Source organism: Miniopterus schreibersii (genome assembly GCF_964146895.1).
Source record: "Miniopterus schreibersii genome assembly, chromosome: 1".
Classification (NCBI taxonomy): Eukaryota; Metazoa; Chordata; class Mammalia; order Chiroptera; family Miniopteridae; genus Miniopterus; species Miniopterus schreibersii.
This window is the reverse complement of record NC_138101.1, coordinates 141129452-141156308: the sequence shown is the minus strand read 5'-3', so window position 1 is coordinate 141156308 and position 26857 is coordinate 141129452. Positions and strand designations below refer to the sequence as shown.

General features: G+C 33.8%; 1 protein-coding gene across 2 annotated transcripts in view; it reads right to left on the bottom strand.

Annotated features, from left to right (window-relative positions):
• Nucleotides 1-26857, bottom strand: part of SPRED1 (sprouty related EVH1 domain containing 1) — a gene marked incomplete at its 5' end in the record, with an annotated part of 106238 nt that overhangs the window by 33612 nt on the left and 45769 nt on the right. The window contains 3 exons of one of the 2 annotated variants that reach the window (XM_081135622.1): nucleotides 3063-3112; nucleotides 5109-5277; nucleotides 20459-20633. In XM_081135622.1, the coding sequence (XP_080991748.1) occupies nucleotides 3063-3112; nucleotides 5109-5277; nucleotides 20459-20633 (394 nt within the window). Of the gene's footprint in view, nucleotides 1-3062; nucleotides 3113-5108; nucleotides 5278-20458; nucleotides 20672-26857 lie in introns of those variants that run through there. The other variant, XM_081135621.1, reaches the window with a different exon arrangement.

Sequence of the window (26857 nt, the reverse complement as noted above, 5' to 3'; positions counted from 1 at the left end):
TCTCCAATAAACCTTTCTTGAATACCAACTATGTATGTGATCAACGCTGTACTAAACATCAGGGACATCAGGGATAAAAGATGGACAAGATACAATTTTAAATCCAAATGACAATGCGTTATGAAGCCCTTCAAAGACAGATGTGAAATAGGGAAGTAAACGCCTTCCTGTTGATTTATGCTAACTGATGAGGATATTGGTTATATTGAAAGCAGAAAGTTGTCCACCAGCAAATAACCAAATGTGTCTACCATACTTATTCAAACAGAATACGTGCTCAAGTAGTTGCTCAATGAATTAATAAATACTCAAAATGAAGAGGATCTCCAATCTGATGTTTAATGCCTTCAAGACATTTATGATCTAAATACAATCAATACCTCCTCTAGGCTTAAAAATTAGATAATGGGTTATTCTTTTAAAACCATTTTAGTTGCCTTTGCAAATAATCACCAATAAAGTGAATCTGACATAACCACTGCTATAAATCAATCTGTACTCAAAATAGTATCAAACTGTTTATGCCACGGCCATAGGTGGGTTATGAAACAAGATGTACTTTACCCTAATACGGTAGCTAAACCAGCAATTTTCAACAGGTGTGCCACAAGAATTTTTAGGACATGCAATGCCTGACTTATTTTCCCTTAGAATGTCAAATTAAAAAATGACAACAGCCAACACAACAACAGCCACCCAGTGTGGATGAATCAAAATGGCACCTTTTTTTTTCAGATCAGCAAAAAATATATTTCTTGATCTGCAGCAGAATTTTAGTAATTCGTTTATGTGTGCCATGAGATGAAAAAGGTTGAAAATCACTGAGATAAATAAATTAGAACACTTTATATCTCCACAATATCTTATTCCAAAATAAGAACAAAATGCAAAAACTTTGGCATAAATAGTAAGGTACATTTAAGAGTCCTTTGGTAGTTTTAATTCTGGATGTTTATTCTTCTTAAACATTTTCAAACAAGGAGTTCAGAAATATTTACCTCACACATTTCCTAGCCTTTCAGTATCCCACCCCCTCCCTTTTTGTATGTGTGTTATATGTCACTGTTGAGTTGGCTCCAACTCCTGGCAAAACCCTATGAATGAGTGATGTCCACATCTATTAGCCCACCTTTTCAAGCTGAATTTTAACCAAATTTCCTTTCACCATAGGATGAAATTCAGAACATGTTTCCCCATTTCTAGTCCCATGTTTTGATTGATATCAGAACAAAATGGAACCCTGAAAAAGGATTAACTAAAAAATATATTTATTTTGCATTTTATTATTTATTTCTTATACCTAATTAACTCCAACTCACTGCATTTTTAAAATTATAACTAACCATCAACAAAATAAACAGATTAAAATTTTAAAGACAAAACTTTTATATGTACGAGTACTAGTAATTAGGATACATCTATTATAAACAAATTACATAAAAACAAAACCATTAAAAATTCAATATAAAAACATATTTAGAAAAAAGGAAAATACTGTTATTTAAGTGGAAAACACAGAGTATAGTCTAATAACATAATAATACATGTATGTACATATTTATATGTAAGAAAAAACTCAAAAGCTGTATTTTAAAATACATATGGTGGTTACCATGGATGATAACAATTTATGTTTTTTCTTTAAACTTCACTGTACTTCTCAAAAAAACCAAAAACGTTTCTATATTCTGACTGCAAGAGTACATAAAACATTTTCCCATGTCTTTAGGTCACAACTATTTTTACAATATAAATAATTGGTTATTAATAAAAGGTATTCATATAAATTTAGGTTCTTTTATGTTATTCTAAAAATACTGTTATTGCAGCAAACTTAAAAAATACAGAAAAGTACTAATAAAAAAGCCATGTAGCTCAGAATTCCACAATCCAAAAGTAACTAACAAAAATATCTAACACTTTGAGTGATGATAACACCATATAATTTTTGTGTTTTTATTATTCAATATACTACAAGTAAATTAATAATTAATAAAATTTTAATAGTTTATAACAAAAATATACCTTAATAAACTCAACCATTCCCATTCTCCTATTTAGATAGCTTGTTTTTATTATTATCAGTATTTTATACACATATCCTCAAAAATCTGAGTATAAAAAATTTTGCCCATCTCAATTTCCTTAGTTCAGACTACTGGAAATGGATGCACTAGGTGAACAGGCATGAATGTTTCTATTTTAAAGGCTTTTTAATACAAATTACCAAACTGCTTTCTAGAAAGAATCTACCAATCTATATTTTCTCCAGCAGGGAGGACATTAATCTGTCAATCTCGTGGACAGACATAGTATGGGGTAATACCAATTTTTAAACCTTTGGTCATTGGGTAACTAAAATATGTTAACTTAAACTACCTGCTGATTATCAGTGAGATAAAACAGAAAGGTTTCCATATGCTTCTTAACAATTTGTAATTTCTTTTCTGTGATTTTTTTATAGAAGTACCTTGCCTAAGGGGTGGGTATCTGTGATAGTTAATTTTATGTGTCAACTTGCCTAATCTATGATGCCAAGCTATTTGGTCAAAAATCAGTCTAAATGTTGTTGCGAAGGCAATTTTCACATGTGACTAACATTTAAATCAGTAGACTCTGAGTAAAGGAAATTACCCTCTATAAAGTTGGTGGGCCTCATTATAAGAACACTTAAAGAAAAGACTGAGGTCCCCCAGAGTAGTCTGCCTCGAGACAGCCTTTCAACTCAAGACAAAACATCAACATCAACGAGTGACAGAACTTCAGCATGTCTGCCAATCCTGTGGATTTCAAACTTGACAATCACATGAGCCAATTCGTTCAAAACAAAACCAAAACCAATGTGGATATGCATATGTATCTCCAAACCAAATCAAAACAACCTTCTCTCTATATATAATATATACATACATACATACTATTGGTTCTGTTTCTCTGTACTTCCTGACAAATACAGTGTCTTAAATAGTTTCTTAAAAACTTCTGAGTTGCTTATTTATTAAGGCTAGTGATTTCCTCTATATCCTTTATGTTTAAAAAATTCTTTCAAGCCAACTACTTACTTGTAAGTCATCTTCTGCTCCTTCAGTTTCATTTTTTAATGCTGGGCATCCTAAGAAAACAGGTAAAAGTTTAATTAAACATAGAATATTTGCCTTAGACTTTAAATTGATCACATCATTTCAGTACTACAGAAGTCTGATCAGAGACCATTCTGGGATGCCTGGCAACTAGTCATATGTTGGCCACTCATACTTGCCCCTTTATTAGAATAGAGAATAGAGTGATTGTTTTCCTCTTCTGCAGGTAAATTCCGAGTTACTTATAAAGAGATTTTTTTGTGTGTGAAAGTGTACTATTTCAGCAAGCCCTGCTCCTGATTTCTCCAAAATCTCAAACTGCTAGGTAAAGTATATGCACCACACTCCTCTGGTGTTTAGCCCATGTATGATTTCTTCAATTTTTCTAAACATTCTAACCCAGGAAAACAGTATTTACTACCCAGAAGTAGGATTTTAGTTTCTATAGTAAGAAAAATAAATAAATAGTCAATGGCCAATTGTTGCTATTGGCCTTTGTGTATCAATGTCTCTGTATACATTTTCATTATGTTCAAGAGAGCTTTTAGTACAACAAATTAATGAAGAGGGATTTGTCCTAGCAATGAATTCTGAGTTTATGCTACCCCTGAGAGACATAGCTAGCACGGAGATGAGAAATCTGCCCTTTGAAAAGGGCTGCAATAAGTTCTTCCTTATTGTCACAGAAGGCTAAGAGAAATTTAATGAGATTGTTCAAAGTTTATACAGTGACTAACAACGTTTAAAAGTAACAAGATGGGTTGAATACAGCTGATGTCTATTTTACCTGGCTAGGAGTTTGGAAACCTCTCCTTATAAATTGTCTTTTTGAATGTTAAACTCAATCTATTTGACCCTAGTGAAAGAAGTGTCATCTCATGGGGACATAAGTATAAGCTTAAAAGTAATTCAAAACTTAATATAAATCATATCAAATCCAACAGCCATAGGTAATGATTTTCTCTTTAAAGCACTGGTTCTTCAACACTAGCTGAATACCAGAATCAACTGGGAAACTTTAAAAAACATACTGATGCTAGAGTATAGTACCAAAGCAATGTCAGAAATCTCTGTGAGGTGAGCCATAAGGGAGGGAATCAAGCATTTTTTATTTTTAAATTTTTTGCAGTGGTTTGGGAACCACAACCTTTGCTAGATAATCTGAAGATCTGTATTCATCATTTGTTTTTGAAAATTCATAATATAACCATTCAACTAGGATAACAATTCCTCATCACATCTGAAATGTCTAGGAACTTAAAAGAATATATATACATGAAATGCCTGGGTTCCACTCCCCAAATAGTTTGGTTCAAGTGACCTGGAGTAGGAAATAGTTATTCTTTTTCTCAAAAGCCTCCCCGGTAATTCAAACGTGCGGCCAACACTGAGAACACTGACATAAAAAGAACTTATCTCTCTGTCCCTCTCCCTTCCTCTCTCTCTGAAGTCAATATAAAAATATATTTAAAAAATCAAATAAAATGATAGACACATACTTCTTTAAAAAAACCACACACACACAAAAACCCTGCAAGCTTTCGAGCTAATAATCTTAACAGACTGGAAAGATACACAAAGAGATAGATAGGGTTGTGGTATCCGTCAATGCTCAATAATGAAATCAGGTAAAAAGAAAAGGGTTTTGCGGTAGAATAACTGAAGTCTACCTTTATTTATTAGAAATTTTATATTTATCGTCACCCAAACAAGAATATGACTGATACACACACGGATTTCGAGAGTTGTAACTGGCTGCTCCCCTCTTCTTCACGCTCTTATTTGAAATCATCTGAATGATCTGAAGGGTACTGTTGACAGGCTCTTCAAAGGTAATAAATTTAAATGGTGTATATTGTGATGCAACGAATATGAAACAGACTAAGGAGCCCATTATTTTACCTTCTTCACCTACAGTGAGCTTTCAAAGCCAGATCCCATTATTACAAAAGCTGACTTGTTCACAGTAACTCTACTTTTCTATATACAACTGATGAACAAATTAAGAAAACAGTGAAGAAAACTTACCTTGAGAAATATCCTCTATAGCTCTTCGAATACCTCTATCAAAAGCCCTAGCATCAGCAGGACTTTGAAAGGTAAGGCCAAATTTCTTGTCCTCAATCTTCCAGTGGTGAAATGTTGGAGTGACCTTATTGTAAATGAGGTCCTTTTTAAGCATACATTCCAAAACCACCTGTGAAAAGTTAAATGCCAAAGATTACTATATATATCAAATGCATCTAATGTAATTCTTAAATACGAACTGGAATGAGAAAAGAGCTATTACGTTTTCATGAGTATTTCAACCCTATATTAATACGGAGGTCTTGCTACTTAATCTACTTCACAAAGTTACTCAATACAGAAATTAAGATGGGACTAAAGAGGATTCTAGGAAAATGGAAAAGAACCACTAGGAATCTGTCTTCCTACCTAGACAACAACTGCACTGGCAGAATTTGTCTGAAATAACTATGCTGGAAGTCTGGAGTCTGTTGAAAGCTTGTAACTTCCAGAGGAACCCATGGATAGTTGTGCATGTGTTCCTGGGAGTTGTGCATGTGGTCCTGGAGCAGCATGCACACAAATCGTGGGAGCAAGGGTGGGCAAAACGAATCCTGTCCTCCAAATACCGGGTATCTGTGCTCTGATCACTGACTGCTGCTTCTGATCACAGAGGTAAAGACAAAGAAGAGGGCAGCCACTGCTCTCGTACCTTCCCTCACTGCTGCAAGTCCTTCCCCATCAGAGTGAAGTGACTTCCAGGGTATTTAAGGGGCTAGCAACCTTTTTACCTGTCATTTTTCACTTTTTCCCATTTTGAGAGCCAGGCATTAAAGACTAGAACATGCAAAACCAACATATGTGGGGAAAATTAGAAAGTGACTATGCATACCCAGGAACAGGATTAGAAAAGACATGAGAAGACATTAAGTTTATATCTCATTCTGCTCCTTGGCACAGAGACGACTAATAATAATAATAATAATAATAATAATAATAATAATAATAATGATATAGTACCAAAACCAGCAAACCCTGGAGAAATGAGACAATCTGATTTCCAGAGTTACCACATTATTAGATTCAAATGCGCAGTGTTCAACCAAAATATCCCAATGCATACAAAGAAATAGTAAAGTAAAGCTGGATTAAAGTGGGGTGGGGGAAAATCAACAGAAACTGTTCCTGAAAAAGACCCGATAGATCTACTAGACAAAGGCTTTTAAAAAACTGTCAAAGATTTTGTTTTGTTAAATATACAGTAAAGATTATTGATATGCTAAAAAAATACATTAATAGGTGATTTATTTACTCTGTAGGAAAAATAGGTAATGAGACAAACTATTACTGGCTGACAGGGAGTTATACCTATTAATTACCACTGTAGTAAACTAAAAGGTACTCTACAGAACTGAAGTGGTGACAACTCTCCAGAATAAATGACCTACACTTACTCTTAGAGCTTCTTTATATGTATCTGGTACAAAATAGATACTTCTAAATTCTGTTAAGACTCTCCTAAAGGCAAATGCCACAGCCATTACAAATATAATCTGAAAACCATTCTGTATATAGTTGCTAAAATTGAAACACGTCTCTAACTAATCTTAATAGTTGAAAAAAAATATGCCTTTTTCTAGGGTTAAGGAGATCTGAAAGTATGTAAATTTCATCAGACCTCCATGGTTAACGATGAATAACACTTATAAATTAGAGAGTAAAAATAAATTAAAAACTGAATCAGTGACCCTGACCTTATTTCTCCCCTAAAGAAAATATTTTACATTAATTTAATATAAAGCTATTCATAGTGTAAATAGAATTGTAAAGTGAAAGTTTAATAAAGACTGACTCAATAAGAATAACTATGAAAGAATATGTTGCCCAAAGAATATGACATCAATTAACTTTCCAGATCCATTAAGAATGTGGCTGGTGTGGCTCAGCAGTTGAGCATCGACCTAAGATCCAGGAGATCAAGGTTTGATTCCTCGTCAGGGCACATGCCCAGGTTGCAGGCTCGATCCCCAGTCAAGGGTGTGCAGGAGGCAGCTGATCAATGATGACTCTCTCATCATTGATGTTTCTATCTCTCTCTCCCCCTCTTCCTCCTTCTCTCTGAAATCAATAAAAACTTATATATAAAAAAGAAAACAAAGAATGTGGCTTGTTAACAAATAATAAATCAAAGGGTCACATTTTAGAATCAGCACAATACCAGAACTTTTTGAACTTTTGTTCACCTACAAGTGTGTTGGGATTAGAAATGAAGCATTATTTATTAGAAACTAAAAAATTAATGTATGATGAAAAAAATTAAAACTAGAAGAAAGCAACAACAGATTCAAAAGCTCTTTAATGTTTATGACTGCATGAAAAAAAAATTTTTTCAGACTTTGACATACCAACAGACACGACCATGTTTGCATGGAATATAATTTCTGTTAATAGACTGGCTGCAGCCAGCCTTAGGAAGGTGACTATTAATCATGAAGGAGGAAAAATACAACTATGTAGGGGTAGTATTTGGAAGAACAGCTTTGCATTCCAATACAGATCTAAGTTGGTTAAGACATACAAGTTTAAATTTTTTATTAGCTAAATACTTTTGGAACCATGAATATTTTAATGAGATCTTAAAGTCTTTCAATCTAGTTGTAACAAAAGGAACAATGTGTGTGTGTTTTTCTTCTTCTGTTAAGGGGAAACAGGTATTAATTAGGAAAAAATACATATGAACAGGTGAAGTCTAAAACTAAGAAAAGTGAAACTACAATTAGCATAAATGTAAAAATCTGATACAGATAAAGGGAGAGGGAGGAGAAGTGGTCCCCCTATAGTACCAGGCTAGGAGTTAAAAGAGAAGGGAAAAGAAAAAAGGTGGTTGCTGAAAACGGATGTTTGCACAAGTGAGAAGTGTCCAAAATAAAATTATTTGAGGCGTGAATAACAGAAGGAGCAGGAACAGGGCACATATATCCCCACTCCTCCCCCCAAAATGTTAGTACTGTGTAAGAGGAATTTGGAATAGTGGGATAGCAATTAATTAAGCTTGTGGGCTTTGCAGCTAAGATCACCTGGGTCCCATCCAGTCTCCACCACTCATTCATTCTCCATCTGACTTTTGAGAATTAAATGAGGTACTACAGAGTACTCAAAATATGCCTGACACATAACAACAAAACTTCAATAAATATTAGCTGCAATATTGAGGTTGGTCTCTAGGTGATGTCACTAACCGTAACAGAACAGTTGCTATGAGAGGCTAGGAGGTCGTTATTTATGAGGGGACTTTTTTTGAGAATGGAGGGGGAGGGGTTTGAATGATAAAGGTACTCAGGACCTCAAAGAGCTTGTGAACAGATTCTGAGGAGCTTAAGTTAATGGGTTCTAAAAGCAGTGAAAACATTTCAACCTCCCCATGTTTTTCCTTCTTCTAAAAGAAATTCTAGGGTATTTGATGGGGGACACACACACCAAGATCACTAAACAACTAAAACTTCTGAAGACATATTCCAAGTTATTTTGGGAAATATAGAGTAAAACTCCCATCATAAAATTACTAGACTTGTTTTCCACAAGCATTTAAAATAGACCAAGCCAAAAATGGGTATAAGTGCATTTTTGTTTAACTAACAACTACTAATAATTTGGGAGAGCAGAGTAAAATTAAATATGTGCTTTAAACTACTATGTACTTTATTATAGTTGCTACCTTACAAGTAGAAAATTACATGTTCACAAATAGTATTATCTAAAAAGTAGTACAGCTGGTAACCAAAGCTAAAAAAATTTTACTAGTAACTTTCTGAAACACCTGTGAATCACTTCATTTTTTAAATAAAAATTTCAAATTCAAATTAAATTATTTTTAATCAAAATCAATAATTGGCATCTTAAATAGTTGCCTCAGATTATGAACTTTAGTCTTCCGGATGACATAAAAACAGTATCCTTTATGAAGGAAACCAAGGCATCCTATGAAATATGAAATTGTATTGTTATTAAATACATTATTCTTACTAATTATTAATAAAAATAATTTATATTTAACACTGTTCTGAGCTGAGTGGGATTTTAGAAATTTTTAAAAAATGACAAAAGAAACAATGGCATGTTTCTTGCATGATAGCAGTTCAGCTAGTAAAAAGGGAAGGAGGCAGTACTCGTTCAGAAAGCCTGCGTCATAAAGCACAGAAACTGCTCCACAGCAAAGGAGAATAGACACACATGGCCTAATGCTTCGTGAATTTTTACTGAAGGAACAAAAATGTTCTAAGAACATTATTAATACAGCTGGCAAAACTGGAGTATGGAATCTACACTGAAGTACTATATTTATGTTAAATTTCCTAAATAAAATAATTATACTGTGAGTATATAAGAAAATATCCTTGTTCTTGGGAAAAATACAATAAGTATTAAGGGGTAAAAGGTGGGATGTATGCAACTTACTTCAAATACGTAGTTTAAAAAACATGCGAGCGTGTGTGTACTATGGTGGGGAGAGAATAAAACCAATGTGGCAAAATGTTAAAAATTGGTGATTTGGGGTTAACGGGTGTATAGGAGTTCTTGTACTATTCTTGCTCAAGCTGATTCTTTGCCAATACTAGGGAAATGGACAAAAGAGGGCACAAAGTACAAATAAACAGTATTAGAAAAGGCAAGGGACAAAACTGAAGGCACAGTAAAACACTCAGAAAATAATAAATACAACGTAAGGGCTTATGACCCCAAATTTGAAAACTTAATGAAATAACTGATTTCTTAGAAAAACTACAACTTACCAAAACTAACTGAAAAGAAACAGAAAACCATTAGAGACCTATAACCATTAAAGAAACTGAGTAAGTAGAAAGTGAGAATGGCAGGGGATGAGGGAATGGGAGGAGAGATACAGTGGGATTCTATCAGCACTAAGGACCATAAGCAAGAAGGCCACTCTCTGTGGAGAACTGAGGGGATTAATATCAGCAAAAAGAGAAGGGAACTGTCACAATAATTAGGACACTGCTCTAACTCCTGTTGGCCATAATAAAGAACAATATAAAATTATTGGGCACAATGTAAAGGTTTATGACCCCAAGGTAATATTCCTTGCTTCTTTATTTGGCTCCTTCCCAAGTCCTTATCATATAGCCTGTTAGATCTCTGAATTGCCAGAATAAAACTAAACAAGCTTAAACGATGCTCTTCTCCCTCAACTGGGTCTGTATAATTTGGAGAGGGGTCCAGACAATTTTGATGGAATCAATCTCAATGATCTAATGATTTAACAGCTATGAACCTTTATTAATCGATTTATACAGCAATATCTATATAACACAAAAATTATTTAGAAACTCAAGAATATCCAAAAACTAATGATGGTTGGAGAGTTTCAGCCTATGAATGGAAGGAGACCAAAAAAGGATATATAAGATTTGTATAATTTAATAAAGTTTAAATAAAGTTTATGGATGTTGGAATAAAGAAAGGTCTCAAATCAGTAACTGAAGTTTCTACCTTAAGAAATTAGAAAAAGAGCCAAAACCTCAAAGCAAGCAGAAAGAAATGAAAAACAGAAATCAATAAAACTGAAAACAAAGGGGGGTAAAAATCAATGAAACAAAAAGCTGGTTTAACAAACAATAAATTGACAAATTAAAAATGAAGACATAAATCACCAATTTCAGGAATGAAACAGGATATCGCTAAAGATGCTGTAGGCTGCTAAAGATACTTGGGGAGGAACAAAAAGAGCAATGAAACAAAATGGGGAACATATACAAAAATGCTCAACTGACTTTTACCAAAGTACAAAAGTAATTTAATGGAGGAAGGACAAACTTTTCAACAGATGGTGCTGTAAAAACTAGACATTCATAGACAAAAGAAATTAACTTTTATCTAAGTATCATACCTTTGGTAAAAATTAACAACTATAAAACTTTTAGGAAGAAAACATAGAATAAATTCTAGGGACCTACCTAGGGCTAGGCAAAGAGTTCTTCTTAGAGTTGACACCAAAATCATGATCCATGAAAGGAAAAAAACTGATAAACTGTACTTCATCAAAATTAAAAACTTTATTCTACAAAACACCCCGTGAAGGAGGTAAAAGGAATGGAAGAAAATATTTGCAAACCATATGCTTATCCCAAAAAAGAACTAATATATCTAGAATATATAAAGAACTCTCAAAACTGGCAAAGGACATGAACAGATATTTCACCAAAGAAGGTACACATAAACACAAGAAAAGATATTCCACATCATTAGCCATTAGGGAAATAAAAATTAAAACCACAATGAGCTATCACTGCACACCTAAAATAAAAAATAGTGACGATATAAAATGCTGGCAAGAATGCCTAGAAACCAGATTGCTCATACACTATTGGTAAAAATTTAACATGGTACAGCCATTCTAGGGAAAAGTCTGGCAGTTTCTTACAATACTAAACATGCAACTATCACACCACCCATCAATTACATTATGGTCATTTATCCCAGAGAAATAAAACTTATGTTCATAGTAGCTATACTTGCAATAGCCCCAAACTGTAAAGAGCTTTTATTTCTTTCAGTGATTCAATGGTTCAACTTTTTTACATAGCTGTCGTAGAACACGAGACAACAAGAAATAGGAACAAACTATTGATACACACTCAACAACCTGGATGAACCCTCAGGGAACTATGCTGAATGAAAAAAACCAATCCTGTTACATAGTTATGATTCCAATTACATAACGCTTTTGAGATGACAAAATTATAGAAATGGAGAACAGGTGAGCAGTTTTCAGGCCAAGAGGGAAGAAGGGATGTTTATAGAAGAGTAAGTAACGGGAAAGGATTCTTATGGTTACTGAATTGTTCTGTATCTTTTCTATGGTAGTGGACACATGATAAAACTATATAGACCTAAATACATATCCAAATGAGTACAGAACTGGGAAAATCCGAGTATGATGGATTGTGTTGATGTGAATACATATTCTGGCTGTGATACACTAGTTTTGCAAAATGTTACCACTGGGAAAACTGGGTAAAAGGAAACCAGGATCTCTTTACATTATTCTTTACAAAAGCAACTCATAATCTATAATTATCTCAATAAAAAGATCAATTTAAAAAGTCTATGGAATATTTGCAAAATCAGATTTCAGAAAAATTAGTATCAAATTCTGATGGAAACATAAAAGATATCAAGGACACTTCTTTATTGTGATAAATGACATCTCAAAACAATAGTTAACATCCTATGTCTCTATGCAACACTAGAAATCCCGTATTTAATAATTCACAAAAAAGCCAACATTATCTAATATTATTCTGGAAGTTCTGCCCACCACTATTTGAAAAGAAGATGAGTTGCATGAATGAGCTTTAAAAGAGACCAAAAATGACCCCCCAAAAATCATATACACAGTCACAGAATTTTTTATATATGTAGGAGAAAATGTAAATGAATGTACCTATATTTAAAAAAAATTGTTTATAGAGTTATGGAAAAATGAGCAAAAATAGACCCCAACAGGGGGATAAATCAGACTAATGAGGGGAAAATTAGTATTAGCAGATATTAAACTCTATATAAAATTAACTTAAAACATGTAATATTCACATAAAAAATCAATAAAGAGTGGAATTAATCAGGAAGCGGTATGGATATAATTTCATTCTTCTGAAATCTAGACAAGAGAGTTCTCACCAGAAACCAAATCAATCAGCACTCAGATCTTATAGACTTCCCAGACTCCAGATCTGTTAGAAAATAAATTTCCACTGTTTTAGCCAACCAGTCTATGGCATTTTTTATCACAGCCCGAGCAAACTACTACAAGTCTAGCATATAGAAGGCACTCAAGCAGCTGTTAATTAAAAGAATAATAGCAATCAACCAATCAATTAAAAGCATGCTACATTTGCATGATAATTTAGATTCTAGCAGAGCAAAAGTAGTGACAAAATATTTAGAAAGCTAGTAAGTGAGATAAAGAAAGTTTGAACTTTAATTTAGCTATCAGGGAAGCTATTAACTATTACAACGATTTAACGGCAGTTGGAATGTAATGGAAGGAATGTGAAATGTATCACAATCCGGTATAAAGGAGAATGAAGCCAAAATAATCCTGATGAGCTTGATAGACCAGATCAACCAGTATAAATCAATAACTAACGAATGGAATGATTTTAATTTAAAGCAAGCCAATTAAGTAATAAAGAGGAAGTTTAGTATATTCAGTAAGTAAAGAGAATACTGAAGGAAATTAAAGAGTTCACCTGAAATTTTCTGAAAAAAGGAAATAAAAGCAACAAGGCAGGTAATATGGGAAATACGCTAAATCTTAATTTCCAGAAAACAGCTATTATATGACTCCAAGAGAAAAATAACAGATACGCTAACAGGCAGGTTTTTTCTCTTCAGGGAGTATTAGCAATATTAAGAGTTATCTGTTGAAAAACAACTACCAAGAGAAAGTCACAAAATTTATGGTTATACAAAAAAGTCATTAATAGTACAATTTATCATCTTTACATGGACTGACCCTAAAATGAGTAGGTAATTTTGGACTAGATGAATGTTATCATTATTATTAGCACGTCTTCCAATTCCAATTCTTCACAGGAAAACTGATTTGCCCAAGGTGCTTTCTTTAACTCAATTTTCCTAGTTTTTCATCTATGATTTACTTGTGACAAAAAAAGGAAATTGTTCCTGCCATTATTGCTTCCTCAGGACTAGCAATCTGTCTACATACTCTACTCCACATAAACTCTTAGTATGCTATCTATATATAGTTCTTTAGTTAATATAAAAGAGGGGAGGGCATTTCCGTAAGTTCAAAGCTTGCTTTTGGTAAACAATAGCCAAGTAAGACAACATCATGAAAGTGTCTGCCTTGCCCGGCCGGGCGTGGCTCAGCGGTTGAGCGTCGACCTAGGATCCAGGCGATCAGGGTTCGATTCCCAGTCAGGGCGCATGCCTGGGTTGCGGGCTGCAGCCGATCAATGACTCTCTCATCATTGATGTTTCTGTCTCTCTCTCCCTCTCTTTTCCTCTCTCTGAAATCAATAAAGATATATTTAAAAAAAAAAAAAAGAAAGTGTCTGCCTTTGGGAAAGGGCAGATAGATTCAAGACAAAGGAAGTAAAGGCCAGATTATAAAAGTTCCTCCCCCACAGCCCTGGCTGGGGGGTTCAGTTGGTTGGAGTGTAGTCCCGAACCAAAAGGTTTTGGGCTGGATTCCTGTCGGGCACATACCTAGGCGGCAGGTCTGATCCCCAGTAGGGGCACATAAGGGAGGCAAGCAACAGATGATGTTTCTCTCTCTCCTCCTCCCTCTCTCAAAAAACAAAACAAAACAACAGTAAAGACATCCTCAGGTAAGAATTAAAAAAAAAAGTTCCTCCCCACAAATGAACTCCCTACACTTCTTTTTCCTGACTTGTTTTACCCATTATCACTTAGGACTATCTAGCATATTAATCTTATTTATTTCTTGTGATTTTCCTTTATCCTCACCACACTGTATATTATCTTAAAAACTAGAATTTCTGTCATTGTTCATTTAGCTATTCCCAATGCTTCGAACAGTGTCTAGCACACAGCAGCTTCTCAATATATATTTGTAGCACGAAAGACTAGCCTTTAAAAGGGTAGTAATTTTCTTTTAATGATGTAGAATTTAATGAAGTTCCTTTAGTGTAAAGTAAGGTTAAAAACTCAGCAACATATTGTCTACTGAAATATGAAGTAGTTTAAATTACTGACAAAAAAAGTTAGATTAGATTTATTTTTATCTTTATTGTTGGAAGTATTACAGATGCCCCCCCCCCCATTAATCCCCTCTACCCCGCATCCACCCCACCCCCAGGCCTTCCCCATACCAATGTCTGGGTCCACAGATTATGCATATATGTATATAAATTCTTTGATTAATCTCTCCCCACCCACTCCTTCCCTCTGAGATCCCTCAGTCTGTTCCATGCTTCTGTGTCTCTGGATCTATTTTGTTCATCAGTTTATTTTGTTTAAAAAGAAAATAATAAAAAAGATACTCAAGCCAGAGGAATCTAGTCAAATTGGGAGAAAATCGGAGGCACAAAGTAATAGAATAAGCATGAAATTGTAGAGCAAGAGAAGGGGAATAAAAAAGAAATGACAGGAAATTGTAAAATTCCTCAAATGGAACAGTTCTGGATAGCAACCAGATCCAGGAAAGCAGCCTGCTGAAATGAAGACCAAAAGGTCAAGACTGCAAAGCAAAGTAGCCAAGAATAATGATGAGGTTCAGATGTGGAAAAGCTGGCTATGGGAAGGAATGGCTAAGGTCAGCAGATGAAAATGAAAGCTAAAGGATGGTGATCTGAATGGTACAGTGTCAATAAAAGGATTTATATATATGGCTGATAGAGTAATACCCTGTAAGACGAATAAAGTACAACAAAAATGCTAACACCATCTCTACTCCCACTCCCCACCCCAACTGTGATATTACAGTGAATAAGAGAACCAGTATCTTTCAGGAGACAGAGCTGTTCAATCTTAAAGGGAAAACTAGCTAATGCAATCGGCTTTAGTGGAAGACTGAGGTTTCACAATGCAGTAATTCACAGAGGCACAGTGGGAAAAGCTAAGCAGGAAATTGTTGTTCTGTACTTTTATAAAGTTCAATCCAAGGCACAAAAATGTTTCCCTGGGCTTTTAAAGTTTCCCATGGTGGAAAGGAGGTGTGTCTTATTGTTAAGAAAGCTACTCTTAAAACTATTTTCTCCCTAGAAAACTAATACTCTAATTTTGTTTTAGGCTCTAATAACTGAAAAGAAACCCCATTTTACAATGTGTCATGTTAAACAGTAAAACTATTACCTTACAAGCATTTTTATAAGCCACTTTTTATCCACAACCTAATTATACTTATTAATCTGAAAAACATATCCTTAATCTCTTTGGCAACTTCCTAAACTTGAAATGTTTCTTGTTTTCCCTTTCTTCACTTCATTTTTACCTTTATTATTTTTACCTTTACTCATTATTACCTTCGTCACTATAAGTTTAGAATGGCAACTATCTTATAACGTTGCTCTGACATAGCACAATGCCTTCTTCTTGTTTCCATAGATCTTAAGTAATCCAAATGTTAAAAGTCCTACTGTACCTTTCTATGTAACCTATTCCATTTTTTGTCATCTCTTAGCATATAACATGCTTTTAAAAGCATAATTTTAATTAAATTTGTAAATTTACAGGATTTTATTGCCTACTACATAAACATTAGAATACCTAATTTAGATCCCCATCGTAATTTAAAACTTTTTAGTAGTAAATATTTTAGCAAATTTTTAATGCCATTATGGACAGTTTATTCAGCTATTTATAAAGACTCCAATGGTGTATTATAATAATACAGTACTTTAAACTTACATATCACATACAATTCAGCCCAAAAATGGTCAAAAAACATAACCTATACATATGATAAAATGTGAATAAAATACAAGTCTCATATTAACAGAGAAGAGCCAACATATCTACGGAAAAATGAATACAAAGGAGAAATTTTCTATTATGGGGAATGTGAAGCTCTATAGTAAAGATTACACAAATTAACAGTTAAATTTTAAGAAATACATGATCCAGGATATAAAACTAACTTATACTAGAGACTTAAATGAAGAAATCAAGGCAATAAAGATTTAGAAGGAAATGGAGGATGCAACTCATACAGATCAAAGAAAGTGGTTCTGAGAACCTATCCTTGTGAAAGACCATCCCACCGCAGTACTTTGACTACCTTAGAGTACAACACCAAAACCTGGTGTTTCTCAGTGCTTCCCAATGTTTTCCTCAAGCATACTTTAAAAAATAACATCTGTAAGGCAACCAGGAACAAGGAGTTGGTACTGGTTAAGAGGCAACAAACCTACAGGCTCTAGCCACTTTTATTCATGGCAAGTAGCTTGGGAAGCTCTAATTTAGAGTATCAGAAGGGTAACCTATAAAATAAACTCTACCTTTGTAAGCATCATAAAAACAAGGAAGTTATAAGTAAGCATCACAGGAAATAACTTCTGATTACTCCGAACAAACCAATAAATGAATGACTTAGACTACCGCAATTACACACAATGCTGCATTCCTAAAAAAATCCCAGTCAGCCTACGCTTTATTTGTGCTCCCTTTCTTATTAAAAAAAAAAAAAAAAAAAAAAGTGAAATATACCCCTTTGGGAAGTGTAAAAGACATATTTTTAGTACAAGTAATTGCTAATCAAAGGCTAGAAAAACTCTTCTACAAAAGTGCTTCTTTCACCCTTGAGAAAAGCCTTTTTTCTTCTTCACTATTGTTACCAGTAATGAAGGCTCCTTAAAATAGTATCAGTTTTTCTTTATTAGCTATACAAATGGCCACAGGTACATCTCTTTACTGATTATCTATTCTTTCTTAAAGAGCACAAGTTTTTCTTGTGGAATGAGGGGCAGGAAATCATTTCTAGAATTCATCTAAGGTAGATGATTCTAAGTTGTGACTGACAGACAAAAAATGTATACAGAGCACAGTTTTTAGCAAATATCTTTTATATGATTCAAATGCAGTTTACTCACCAAGAGGATTTTAAAGAAAACTATCAACTTAGGAAGAACTTTGTAAATTTATAGACTCAACAGTCACATAGTACTTCTTTCTTAGATAAATCAATAAAACTAGAACTCAAAAAACTGAATCAAAATAAAACCAGTCAATAAAAATATCTATAGAAATTAAGAATTCCAAAATGCAGTGATAACGAAAAAGAATATATACATCACGTCTGTATTGCTTCAGAAGTATCTGGTCAAAAGTGTATTACCAGCAGAGGGGGGCAATTAATCTGCTTATTTTAATGTCACTGTCCCATTTGTCTTGAGACTCCACAAGACTGCTGTTTTCAATTTAAAACCATGCATTATTGCCTCTGCCCTTAATCATACAAATCCCCATAACCTAAAATGCTTTACTATATAGCTAATCTCTACAAGAAATATGGCAATCCTCCAACTGAGTAATTTTTCCTTCCTGTCTCCAATGAGATATATTTATTATCCCTGTTACACAGATAACAAGCTTCCTTGAGGAGAAATGGTTAGGTGAAACAACAGGTGTTCTGATTCCTAAGTCAGTGCTTCTATCAGAAGAACATATTTTTTTGTTAGTCTATTATGATTCTACACCTAAGGGATCTTTTTAAGTCCTGCCATAGGGAATAAGTTTGTGTTCTTTCTGAATCCCAGGTTTATTCTCACTAGCTTTATGTCAAAGCCACAATGAGCAGCACCTAATCCATCAGTCTGGGCTGTCTTTGATCAGCCTCACTCCTAGTTATGCAGATTATGTCCCTTATTAAATTATCCTAAAGTAAACTGCCCATTAATATAGCCAATATTTTTAGATTTTCACTATTTTACTCAGTTTCTAAAATTTACAACAACTCCAACAACATTTCCCAGTTATCATTAGCTTAGACAAGAAGCATTACACTCCAGGGCAAGTCACCATAAGCTCTTTCTCAGAAGTCTACAAAGCCTTACTTTAAATTAGCATTAGCATGTGCCAGCCACTATCTTATTGAAAGCCAAAATCACCTTTAAATATTTAAACTTTTAGAGACGACATGTCAAATTTATTACATATACTTCAAAATTCAATGGGGTTTCCTACAATCCTAAAACTACATTCTGGTTCACTGAGATACAGTCAGGAGTAAATCATAAACTCAAAAAACACTAGAGCTGGAAGGCTTTCAAGATCCACAAGACAAGTTAGTTTAACAAGACAAGTTAAATTACTGAAACAATTCAACAGTAAAAATTATCCAGAAACCAAGAGCTGAAATTAAAAGTAAATTTATTTAAAATGTTCAGGCCCTGGACAGGTAACTCAGTTGTTTAGAGTGTCGTCCCGATACACTAAGTTTGCTGGATCACCAGTCAGGGCACATACAAGAAGCAACCAATGAATGCATAAATAATAAACGGAACAACAAATCTCTCTCTCCCTTCCCCTTCCTCTCTCTCTTTTAAATCAACAAATAAAAAATAATTTTAATGTTCATGTATGAAAAAATTATTTGAAATTTAAAATACATTTTCAATAGAAATGACATTATAGATGCTAAATGAGCTCACAAACCAGTTCACAAATACATTTTCAAGGGTCTTAGAAATTTTTGGCACTTTATTCTCATTATGCTTCTAAGAGTATGTTCTCCTTTTACTTGACGCAGAAATGACACTAACATTACTCAGCTTTTCGGATTATGATTAGAGTTGTTTTTTGGCTCACAAATGAAATAAAGGAGAAAGAGCTTTCTACACTAATGAAAAAGTAAATATTTAACATTACCAAAGGTTAGATTCAAATTTTAAAACACATAGATGAAAGAAAACACTTGTCTGGGTGGAAGATAGCAATGTTAAAAACTAGGCTGGTCACCGGGAAATCTAACGAGACCAGAGTAACTAAATAAATTAGAAATGAAGAGAGAACCTGAAAAATCAAAAGTCTAGGGTAGGGGTTAGCAACGTTTTTCTGTTTAAGGGAACAGATATTTATGGTCTCTGTTGCAACTACTCAAGTCTGCCATTGCAGTATGAAAGTATCCATAAACAAAATGTAAATGAATAAGCTTGGCTATGTTCCAATAAAATTTTATATATGGACATTGAAATTTGGATTTCATATATTTTTCATATGCCACAAAATCATTACTCTTCTTTGATTATTTTCAATTATTTAAAAATGCTGGCCCTGGCCAGGTAGCTCAGTTGGTTAGAGCATTGAACCAACATGCCAAGATTGCAGGTTTGATTCCCGGTCAGGGCACATACAAGCAGCCACCAATGAATGCATCAATAAGTAGAACGGCAAATCGATGTTTCTATCTCTTGCCCCCTTTCTCTCTCCCTCTCTCTCTAAATTCAATCAATAAATTAACTAAATTTTAAAAAAATGCTAAAACCAACTCATGGGCCAGACGAAAACAGGTGGCAGGCCCGGATTTGGCCTGTGGACTATATAGCTTGCCAGCCTCCAGTCTAGGAGATAGTGGGGAGGAGAGGCAGGGTCTACCTGGTTTAATAACTAGGGGGACTATCAATGAATACTTCCATTAAATCTAACCAGAAAAGCAGCTCACTTCCAACATGTGTATATTGTCAGTTTCAGTTGCAAAAAAACAGGAATAGTCCATTGTGCTTAATATTAAAAGAGCTCCAGAAACATAATCATTGATCCTGGGCAAAAATTATTCTCATAAATTATGGTACACTAGTCATAATTTTAAATAAATAATTCATTCTATGGAATCGTAAAATTATAACAATAAATGTATTATTAATTACCATTTTGTCCCTGAGTCGCTCTCCACGGATAAAAAAGTCAGCACAGCCATTCTCTTCCTGGTGAGAGACTTTGAAGACAGTGACGCAGCTCAGTCCACTCCCTCCAAGTGGTAACCATCCACCACTTGAGTCATCCCGGGTCATCACCACAGCTCGCACTCGTGCATAACTATTACTAAAATAAATGCAAAGATTATAAATTAGCTTTCCCATAAACAAAAACCAGTCAAGCTGTCAGTCTTACATGAAAAACCGAAGACCACGTTAGTTAATGTGTAGTAACTAAAGTGTTTACTACTTCCATGATAGTCCACAGAAAGTAACCTATTTGAAAGAGGTCAAAAACCACAAACTAACTTAAAAGGTTAACCTTTATTTGGAAAACTAACCTCACAATAAGACTACAGAACTCTTACTTCAATTAATCATTTATAGTTTTAAGCACATTTGAGTGCCATGGAGCAAGTTAAGAAAAACCCCGGAGACAAACACTCAAATTACATGGGCCATCATCAAACTTGTCTATATATATTCACCTGGACAAATTACTACTGTATTTTGGTATATTTAATAGTGAAACCTCTAAGTTTCTAACACTTCTGGATTAGATTATAAATAAAATTCTAAACTCGGATACCCCACTTTTTATTTCTTCTAAGAACTGGAATCTAAATCACACAAATCATATAAAGACAAATGTTCTGTTTCAGTAACTTTATTGAGCAAATTAGCCTATAGAAAGCTTTCATGCCTTCTCTTGGCAGACTCTATTTTGAAGAAACTACATTCTAGTTCCACTCAGAATCATTTCCCAGTATTAACCACAACTATATTTTACACAAAATCTAAGTGTGTTTCAGCTACTAATGTTCTAGATAACCAACACCTAAGCATTTTAGTTCTAAAACTTGTAATAAAATTACTGATGAAATTCTTTCTAAGAGTAGTATATCTTGCTGACTTCTTAGAAAATTATACTGAACTTAAACTTGTCTTGGTTATTACGAATGTCAACAGAGGTTCTATGTAACAGCTCTATGCTACTTAGTCTCTCTGTATGTTCTAAGTCTTAGGCTGCCAGCTGTAATTTCTCGTCATAGTGCTTGTCTGAAATCTCCCCCTCTCCTTTCTTTTACTTTATGTATTTTATTGAAAGGTATTTCACATATGATAACATATATTGATTTTAAATACATAATTCAACAAATTCTGACAAATGTACATATCTGCATAACCAACATGATAATCATGATATAAAAGATTTTCACGACTCCAGAAAATTCCCTTAAGCCTCCTTCCCATCAAATAGATAACCATGGTTCTGATTTCTAACATATACATTACTTTTGTCTATTATGGTACTTCACATAAATGGAATCAAACAGTATCACCACTTGTGCCCTTTAAGTCTGATTGCTTTCACTAATTATGTTATTGTATTAACAGTTCTTTTTTTTTCCCCCCTGCTAGTCCTCTCACTGAATAAATATATCATATTGTATTTATTCTTTCTTACATTGATGGACACTTGGACTGATCCTAGCTGTTGATTATTATGAATAAAGCTGTTAAAAATATTCTAGTACAGCCTTTCTATAGAGACATATGCTTTCATTTCTCTTAATTACCTAGGAATGGAATTGATAGGTCATAGGATAGTATGTTTAACTAAACTAAAATCCTGTTTTCCAAACTGGTTATACCATTATCATAGTCCCATCAATAATGTATGGTAGTTTCAGTTGCTCCACATCCTTACCAACACTGGATGCTTTCAGACTTTTAAATTTAATTCATTGTAGTGAGTATATAGTGGTAACCTATTCTGGTTTTAATACCCATTTCCCTGATGACTCATGATGTTGAGCATCTTTTCATATGCTTACTGGCCATTTGTATGGCTTCTTTATAAGTCTTTTGATTGTTTTTTTTGTTTTTGTTTTTTATTATGCTGCATTTTATTACTGATTTTTTAGAAGTTCTTTATATATTCTATATACAAATCTCATCAGTGAGCTATACACTTTTAAAGCTGTACTGTGCTGTGGTTGAGTGAGAAGTCTAAAGTCAAGCTTTCAAAATTTGGATCCTGGCTCAAAAACTTACTAGCTGTGTGTCCTTGAGATGTCACAGAATTCACCTATAAAAAATGTAAACAATGCCTGACATATAATAAACACTATAGAAGTATTAATTATTATTACTACAACAAAGAATTTTAAGCTGATGTAGTTGTCATCCTGGTAATTCAAAGCAAGGTAGGGAAAAATAAATTTTACATGGATAACTATAATCGTCTATTACTAGGGTCAAAATAATTCTTTATATAGAAGCTCTGAAAGTCTTGAGCTTTACAGGTGACATTCTATCTAAGTTTTTTATTATTCAGTTATTCAGAGGCTCTAATTCTAGTTTTGGCCCAATGCTGACCAATCTTCAACTCAGAGAACTGGTCAGTGGAGGTATGGATGCATAAAGGCTGGACTGACATAAATATCAAATTGGAATCCTCCTCCTGGGAGGGACTGGAACAAATACCTCTACTATAAACACAGCATGTATCTCAAGAACCCAGGGAAACTTATTTCAGTGGAAACCAACTTGAAGGTGTAGACAAAATACTAGATGAAAATCATTTTCTTTCAAGTCTAAGGATATATCAAAAGCATAGCACCTAACTTAGACATAGTAGGTTTAAATGTTTGTGAACTAAACTAAACCCTTGTATTTGAAGCTCAACACATTTGAAGTTCAGTGAAGTTACCAAGAAGTGGGTTAAAACCTAAATTCAAGTTCCCAATAATAATTTAGGTGTCTATTTTACTACAGAATCCTGACTTGTCCTTCTTGTCTAATTAGGTAATAACTGGAAAATTTAAAATTTTTATGCTAGATTCTGTAAGACTTGGAGAAAAATACCCAATTTAGAAGCTTAGGGTATATCTTGACTTCAGAGTGTGAGAACAGCTATCCTCTTTAGGGCACAGACTCTTATTTTATCATCTTTGAATCTTTCAAACTCTCATTTACAACTTGTATAATGGTTCTCAGGCATATTCTATATTTTAAAACTATAAAAATGTATGTAAGTAAGATTATTTAAAAAAACCCTAGTAGTCACTTTAGGATGGTGAAATTAGGTATAATCTCTTCATTTCTGAGTTTCTTCAAAAATTATTAAATTAATATTTAAAAACTATAGGAAATTTAAATCAATTAAAAACACACATTTTATCTGTCTTTGGCTTTACACAAGCTATTGTAAACATTTTAGAATGTTATTTTCAACAGTGTATAAATATGTTTTAAACAAAAGTATCCCTAACATAATTCCTCACAACAGCCCCAATTTCTTTTGTTTTACTTTATAAAACTGCGACCTAGAGGAGATGTGCTTTGCTGTCTAGGAAAATTGAATAAAACAATATTTCCTCACAGGAAGAGTAAAGCTGCCCTATTCACTGTTCACCTTAACACAACAAGAGATTTTTAAGTTGGCCAGTAATTTAAATAAACTTTTTTGAATCTCATGTTTTCAACTATACTAAATATATGTGTTTTTCTTATCTATTCAACATGATCCTTCAAGCTTTAAAGTATTCCAAAAACCTATGTAAATCTGTATTCCCCCTACCATAGCCTTCATTAGTTTATAATTTAACAACTCAGCTTTCAACTTCAAGACCTAAGACTAGAATAAATACTTACCATAAAAATTCAAGTTGTTCAGTATCATGTGGGGTTATTTTTTGTGACAGACCTTCATTCTTGACAAGATTAATATTTTCCACTTGTTTTTAATCTCATAACCTCCTTGCCCTCAAATGTCCTCCTCTTTTCCCAAATAAAAGCAGTAATTCTTTTGTCTAAAACACGAACCCGCTCCCAAAGACTAATGGCAGCTCTTACAAACTGTCATATTCTTCTTTATAGCATATTAAAGTTTGCACTTGTCATTCCCTCCTTCCATAAAACTGACTTAAGAGCAAGAAACCAAATCATACTCTTCTATTTAAAGTAATAAACATTTTTCCTGATCACGTAAACAATAGAAGCCCATTCTAATAAATGTGCAAAGTAAAGAAAAATAATATTTGCCATCATGGAATTTATATTTAAAAATTTGTTAGATTTTTACTCTCTGGGTATCATATTTGCAACCTATTAGTCTCTGACATAACAGCCACTGATGATGACAACGTGCTCTCAGAAATTTCACTCTAATAGTTAGTTGAAAGGCATTTGTTCCCGCTGATTTACCCAAAAAGTCAAATCTGACAAGAAATAGTTCTTTAGTATTATTTTCAAAAATACTTCCAACTAAAGCTCTATTCTTCACGTTGACAATGAACTACATAACAACCACTTTTTAAGCCTAGCTTTCATTCTAATGAAATGAAGAGGCTTTTATTGCAAATTGTTGCTTGGTTTCCTTTATTTTATTCAAAATCTAAATTGTACTTCAACTGTTAATCTCTGATCTTATTTGAACAATGACATCAAATATATCCTTTCATCCACAGTAGATTTAGACAACAAATGTAGAAATCCAGGTGAGAGGTGCTGTTGGATTGGACTAGGGTGATACTAACGGACACAGAGAAATGGACTGACTCGGGTCTACTTTGGGGGAAGAGACAAAATAACTTGCTGATGAGGTTATGACTATACAGCAAGTGTTCTTAATTATCTAATCTTAATAGTAACCATGAGTTTTATTTTCTAGAATTTTCAACTGGTATTTCAAGAAAAGTTAAGGCAAAAGGAGGACCAAACACAAAGATAAACGGCCCCTTTTTTAGTTTCCTTTTGCCCTTGTAGAAACCTCCTGCTCTGTTACTACCAAACCTATTATATATTTACCCATCTGCCTTCTTGCTCTTTTCATTCTTTCTGTGCTATCTTTCCTATCCTTTGTCTTTGTTCTATTGATCTGCATAAATTCTTTATATTATAGATATCAATTCTTTGCCAGTTACTTTAATTATATATACCTCCTTCCAATCTGTGCCTTCTTTTATTTTTTAATGTTCATCGTTTAAAGAACAAAGCTTTTATTTTACTACGGTCAAATGTATTTCATTTTTTCTTTTATGATTTGTGCTGTTGACTTTTTGTAAGATCTCATACATACATACCTATTTTAAACCTTTTAGAGCCCATTAAGAAATAAAACTTTTTTTTCTTTTGAATTCATTTTAGCAAACAGAATACTCTACTTTCTCTGAAAATCTCTCAAATCACCTATGTCAGGCAGAGCAGAATTCATGCATTTACTGAATTATAACTCACAGTAGTTTTTTTTCCATTACCCAGAAATTAAGACCACTTTGGTCTTTTGTTTCTCTGCTACATATGATTCTCTGTTCTCCTGGGCATGGAAACCAGATCTTCATAGCTGTTGAACAGTGTTGTGGAATTGAGACCTATCTCCAATAGTTTCTTTTTGTATCTAGGGCCTATTCTGGTCTAGCATGGATCTGTACTAGAAAACTTCCCTGTCTCATTCCTACACTTAATACAACTTCTAAACCTTCCTGCCTTTTCATACTTTAAAACTTCCAGGTGTTGTTTTTTTTAACTTCACTGATATATTTAACATTATTTCAAATAGTTCTCAATTATATCTTCACCAAAAAAACTGGCAAATTATTACAATATTGCCAATATACATTAATTATGTCCTTCCTTACTAAGTTTCCTATCAAAAGAGGGTGTTTAATAAAGATTTACACAACCCGAAAGAGCAGAAAAATGTGTAACAAGAGAGACTGTTGGCAAAGCGATTACTAAGGAAGTTGTTATAACAACTTTTACATAATAACATCTTAATAAATATAGATGTTTATAAAGGCATGTTGTCATAATACTAAACCTATCTGTAAGGGAAGCTAGAAATTGTAGTTTGTATTTCCAGGCAACCATGTACCCATGTAAAAACTGGGAACTAAAGAAAAAGAGGCGGCTCTCTCTGTGAGCGCACCCCTGAGCTGCCCCAGGCATGTGTTTCTTGCCTCTCTCTCCTAAGTTCCAAGGGCCCTTCTTTTGCCTCTGTAACTTGTTTCCTGAGCCCATTTCTTAGAAAGAGAGAGGGAGAAAAAGAGAGAAAGAAAAGAAAATGAGAAGAGATATAAGCAGGCTCTCTGTCAGAAAGGTAAAAAAAAAGAAATTAACATCTTGGAATCAAACTGCTCTCAGCATGGTGTCTGGAGGTGCAGGGGGGTGGGGGGGTGGGGGGTGGGATGAGACAGCAGAGAGAAAGAGGGGAACAGAGAGAAAAGGAGAGAAAAACAAAGGTAAGTGTTTTAGAAATATTAAGTTTAAAAACCGTCAGTTATTACATTATAAATGACCAACTGGCAATTAGAAATGTATATAAATCTAGGAAACAGATATGAG